This window comes from Condylura cristata, unplaced genomic scaffold, assembly GCF_000260355.1.
Source record: "Condylura cristata isolate star-nosed mole 26May11 unplaced genomic scaffold, ConCri1.0 scaffold00004, whole genome shotgun sequence".
In the NCBI taxonomy this organism is placed as follows: Eukaryota; Metazoa; Chordata; class Mammalia; order Eulipotyphla; family Talpidae; genus Condylura; species Condylura cristata.
The window spans coordinates 70,992,625-70,998,429 of NW_004567105.1; the positions used below are offsets into that span (position 1 = coordinate 70,992,625).

General features: G+C 49.1%; 1 protein-coding gene across 1 annotated transcript in view; it reads right to left on the minus strand.

The window, feature by feature from the left end:
• Positions 1 to 1,614: 1,614 nt before the first annotated feature.
• The window catches only part of CRTAP (cartilage associated protein), a 15,096-nt gene continuing 10,905 nt past the window's right edge, over positions 1,615 to 5,805 (minus strand). Inside the window, exons 5-7 of the mRNA XM_004676344.1 lie at positions 4,362 to 4,507; positions 3,905 to 3,988; positions 1,615 to 1,804 (exon numbers count right to left, since the gene is read on the minus strand). Coding sequence (XP_004676401.1) covers positions 1,751 to 1,804; positions 3,905 to 3,988; positions 4,362 to 4,507 — 284 coding nt within the window. The 3' untranslated portion in view covers positions 1,615 to 1,750. The remainder of the gene's footprint in view (positions 1,805 to 3,904; positions 3,989 to 4,361; positions 4,508 to 5,805) is intronic.

Genomic DNA, 5,805 nt, shown 5'->3' on the forward strand with positions numbered 1-5,805 from the left:
TGTCTCTGGTGAATCCTCTCACCCTCCACATCTCTGGCCTGTACCCCAGTTCTGTATGAATAAATAAATAAATCTTTAAAAAAAAAAAAAGTTCCCCCAAATAAGCCACATGTACTTAGATCCCCTTAGATCCCCATGTCAGGCTTTGTTGAAGACTCAACCTGAGAAGACGCTCAAAGTGTATTTACAGAACTTCCCATCCCAACTGAGACAGGCTGCTTTGCACCAAGTTCCTTCCTTACCCACCCACCCACCCTTTCATTTCAGTGAATGGCAACCCCACCCCTTTACTCTGGCCAAACATGTGAAGATCATAGTCAGCTCCTTTCTTTCTCATACATGCTACCTCCAATCTATCAGCAAACCCCACTGCTGACAAAAGAAATCCACACGCTGCCCACCTCTCACCACCTGCATTGCCGCCACCCATGACCGAGCCAGCGTCCTTCACCTAGGATTTGACAATAGCCTCCTAACTGCTCACCCTGCCTCCACCCCTGCTCACTTCTAGATTTTTTGCCATGTGATAGAGCAAGATGAGTGAGCCTGTGATGTCAGTCCATCAAGGCACAACTCTGCGCAAATCTTCCCATGGCCCCCATCTCACTCAGAGGACAAGCCAAAGGCTGACAAGCTGGCAGGCCTGAACCCTAAGCCCTCTCCACACCCCAGAGGCTAGGGCCTCTCTGCTGACCTTCCATTTTTCACCATGCCTCTCCTTGTCCCCTGCTATTCCCTGACCACACCCAGCATGTTCTCAGAGCAGGAATCTGCACTCCTGGTCCCCGCCTGGAAGGGTTCCCTGAGGCCTCTGCTGATGTCACATCTCCAGGCTGCCTTACCCTTCCCCCCGCTTCACTACTCCCCACAGTAACTACCCCTCTGGCACTGTATGTACATTTATTCTTATTTATTGATTGCCTGTTTCTCCATGTAGAATGTAGGCGCTATGTCCTACGACACTACAGAGCGTCTCCACTGCCCAGACAATGCCTAGCACACAGTAGATGCCCGATGAGTCTTTATGGAAAGAATGTAACTACTCAGTAGTTTCTTCCATTTCCAACTCTAAGACTTATAACTGAGCATTGTCTTCAAATGGGATTGACCTACCACTGTAAGACTCTGAACATCCGAAGTGTTAGGTAAAAGTCACATATCTGTATCCTATTCTCTCTCCCCAACTTCTGTCTCAATGGTGCAGGTCAATGAGGTGCAGCATCGTGAAGTGAAGTGCAGCCCCTAGCCTCTTCCCTCCCTCTTTCCTGAAACTGGAGGTGGCAGAAAGGAGACTAAAATCTGGAAGAGCAGAAAGGCCAACGTAGATTTTTATAATTACCACCTTTTAGGGGTATTTTTCTTATTTAAAAAATAATACTGATTTTTCTGAAAAAAAAAAAAAAAAAAAAAAAACAAAAACAAAGGGAGACTGTCCTTCCAACAAAGTGGTGAAAAAGTCAGAGAAGAGAACCCAGAGAAGGCAGATATGAAGATGGGAAAGACAGGTCTGGCCTGGGGAAGACAGGTGTGGACATGGGGAAGACAGGTGTGCACATAGAAAACACAGGTGTGAACACCAGAAGACAGGTGTGGACCTGGGACAGGCTCACCCAGGAGGGACAGGCACTTTCCTTTCACTTCACTGCAAAGTGAAAACTCTGAGGTATCAACAACTTGGGCTACTGGGAGAAGGAAGGCAAAGAATTTGTGTTTCATCAACATCGAGGGAGCGTCTCTCGGTCACTGTGAACTAGCCAGCCGCCTCCACCTCCAAGAGGTCGTCCACGTATTCCACAACTTCTCCCTGCAAGAGAAAACGGACACCTGTGTGAGGGGGCTACCTGGTTTCAAAGCACACAAACAGAGGCTGCTCCTGCGAGGCCTCCTGCCGCTGCCTGAGGTTCCTGGCTTCCCCTCCCTGTGAAGGGGGAGCCCAGGGCCCTGCAACCTCCAGAGAAAGCCTGTGTGAAGTGACCCCACCTGGTGGCCTCTCTTCTGCACACGCCTCCCACCTTCCGTAGCTCCCTGCCCATTGACAATGAGCTCCCAGGAACAGTCTCTTTTGTTCTCTTTCTGCCTTGACTACAGGCTGTGAGCTTTTCACAGGCCAGGCCCAGGGCTATTCCGTTCCCCAAGCCTGGCACAGAGGTACTCAGTCAACCCGCCGAAGGTGGGACGTCTGGGTCCGTGTGCACAGGGCACTGAGAGACAGAGGCACCTCTCCATAAAGAAGGGTCGCTTGTGTACAGGGCACCTGCATGCCACTGTTACTCTCAACAGCCCTCATGCTCCCCCTTTCTGCAGTCAGCCCTGAGCCTCAACTGGAGACAGCCCTGGACACTTTGATTCCTTCTCTGTATTGATTTCTCTCCCAGCACTCACTTGGGCCTTCAGTCAGTGACAGCCATTCTCTTCACTGTAGGGAATAAGACTATCACCAAGAAGGCCAAGTCCTGTGAAGGGGTGCACAAGCTGGCCCCACCGATGCTGCCCACTCCCTGCTCACACTCTGCTCAGGAGCTGATCGGTTCCTTTCAAGGTCTTAATACAGAGAGATTCATAATATCTTGCATTTCAAAATAAATGAAAAAATCTACCCAGTAGATGAGACACAAAAGGGACAGTCTAATTATTTTCATCAAATACTTCTACCATGTCAGGCCTGAGATTAGACATTAAAATCACAGAGCCCTCCATTCAGACCCCTCCGAAGGAACATACACCAGGGATTTCCCGCATGCCCAGCAGGCCAGGGTAGAGGGATCCCATGCATGGCCGCGACTTCTGCTCCAGAGTTCTGCTTCCACTGTTGTGGCTGCTGGGGCCTACAGATGACGCTGTTGGCTTTTAGCTCAGTAATAACGGCCCCATGCGACACTGATGAGAAACAGGCCTCTCCGTGGACTGTGTGGTAGAGTTGATGGTGACCTGCTCACAGCTACTTCCAGCCTCCAGCCCCTGCTAGGAGTGTGGCGGCTGCCTCACAGGAAGGAACCGCTCACTAGGTTACAAACATGCAATTCTGACTTCCATCCCCCAACACTGTCTTCCATGATCAGCCCCACTTTATAATGAACCACGATGCCAATTAAACGGATGTTCGTCATGAGTCTAGCCCATCAAGCAGATTCATGCATAGAAAGCGAATTCCACGATGACATCTAATGTGGAGGTGGTCCACCAAAAACTAACGTGGTGGCACAGACCTGAGAGCTCAGGGCTCTGGGCCTGGTCAAGCAGCACCCAGGGCTTTCCTGTCCCTAAGCCTCCATCTGTAAAGCAAGGGACAGACTAGAACAGGCTCGCAGCCTTCATCAGCTCCCAGGGCTACTGATGCCACAGCAGTACCAGAAAGCACATAGGGTTTGTTCCAAACACATCTCTCTAAACACTGCTCCAAATGATGGCTTTTCTGGGGCCACCACAAAATGACCACGCCATCACTAGGGAGGACCTGGCCACAAAGGAGCCAGCCCAGTGAGAATCATCAGGAGGATCACAAAAGCCAAGAACAACAAAATGACACAGCCAGGACCTCATCGACACACAAAAAATTCTGATGGAAAAATTGGGGTGGGGGGTTCCAAGTATCTCCCAAGTGCTCGTAACGGAATTCATGCGCTTTTAGGAAGTTCCAAGGGAACACAGTGTCTGCCGGGCTGGATCCCAGGAGCACTGCTCCATGCTCACCATCAGGAAAAGCGGCATGTCGGCTGGGTTTCCTAGAAAGCCTTGCTGGTTCTTGCCAGGGCTCTGCCTTTCATTAAAACACCCACAGAAGCTGTATTTCTCAAGGTCCCCTTCTGTTTCTTATTCCAGGGATGCTTCAGCCTTCCAGTGAGTTTAGCACTGACGTGAGTAATATTTTCTCTGAACCAGACATGTGCTAAACACAAAAACTTACCTCGTCATCATCCATTATATTTTCCTTTGCAAAGTCATACAGTTCCTTCTGGAGTGTAGTCACGTTAAAGAATTGAACCGCTTCCTGTTCAACACAAACAGAAAACAGTTTAGATGGCTTAATACTGGGACGAAAGCGGCAGGGAGAAGGGGATGGTGCTCTCCGGGGAGAATGAAAATGTGTAAAATTAGAGTGTGGTACTGATCACACAACTCTGTGATGGACTAAAAGTCACTAGATCGTGTACTCCAGAAAGGCAGTTTTTACTATATGTTTTACATCTCAATTTTAACTGACTTAGCAGTCAGAATAAAGCCATGAAGTGTTAAGAGACAATGAAATCTTAAGGAAAAATGAGTTCCCTTCATTTCTTACATGTCTGAAATTTCTGGTAAGGTGCAAAGCGGTGTCGGACAGCAGGCTAGAAGGCAAGGAGGGGGTGCAATTCCTGACTTACTGGTCTGGGCTGGAAGTGCTCGTCTGTGAGGCCCCACTTGTCCCTGTGGAACTGGTAATACACCAGGTTCTGCTTCATGACCTTGTCATTGTGGTCAAAGAGCAGGTAGCTGACTGCACAGGGGGCCGCGTTCTTTAGGTCATTCACTGGCATCAAGAAGAAAAGAGGAACCAGAAATCAGTAATCCAAGTCTTGCAACTATTCTCACCAGCTTCATAAAGAAAAAGGTGCAACCGGGCCTCACTGGTGGTGTAAGAGGATAAGTCTCAGCACTACGAAGCTCTCTGCAGCCACTGCAACACGCGTTCGATCCCCAGTCAAGGAGCTGACTCACAGGGTACAGCAGACGTCTGTCTCACCCACTGCTCCCCCCTCAGCAGTATATTTCAGTCAGTCTGCCTGTTCTGCTTCCCACTCTGTCTCTGGTGAATCCGCTCACACCCCTGCACCTCTAGCCTGTACCCCTGTTCTTGAATGCACAAATAAATAAATCTTTAAGAAAAGAAAAAGATGTAACCAAGCCCCATCTCTGTAGTACCTCCTGCGGAAAGCCTGTGACTGGCCAGAACCATCCTGGGCAGGCAGGTCACCAGCTGAGTCTCCATGCATCCTGGAGACCAGTTATAAAGTTTCGGGAGTTAGGCTGAGCCTTTGCAGAATGGCCTATGTAGCTGCTCAGACTCCCATGCCCTGAGCTGGTCTCACATCATTGAGTCTGAGAAGGCCTGGGAGGGAGCTAGCAAGGGTGTGCTCAGCAAGTAAGTCCTCCATGGAAGCACAATCTCCAGGTCTGACTCCTAGGCAACCCCTGTCCCAAATTCTAGCTCGTAAGCCAAACCTAAAAAACTCTTTCGAAGAAAAATTTACAAGAGGATAGTGAACCCTCTGGTATGGAAGAGATCTGAAAGCCACTTGATCTTGTCAGGATCTGGAGGCCAGGGTGCACACCTCCAGACTCCTCCAGAGTGGCCTCACTATGACAGCACTTCAGGTCATAGGTGAGGTGTTGGTATTATGCTGGTGTTGGTATTTGGGGGAGACACATAGGCAAGGAGGAAGATGGGGGGGGTGGCAAAAGGAAAACATAATGAGACACAAGCCTCTGAGTATTCATTCTAGTACATTCCACTCCAACTTACAAACTAGGAACGTAACCTGTATTAAAGCTTGAGCCCAAGTAAGCCAAGCTTGGGTGTGAATAAAGTGTGCCACCCAGTGGCTGTTCCCTGCAATGACAACTTTAAAACAGGGGCTAAAGGGCACTTAATCACAAGGCCTTTGGGGTGGGGAATGTCAAGCTTAAAGACTAACACACGCCCTCCGGAAATCAAGTGAGACAGATAATCTAGAACCAGTTCTATCCGGTGAGACAGATAATCTAGAACCAGTTCTAAACAGGGCAACCTCTTAAGAATCCAATTTCAAGAAGCAAATTTTACTCACA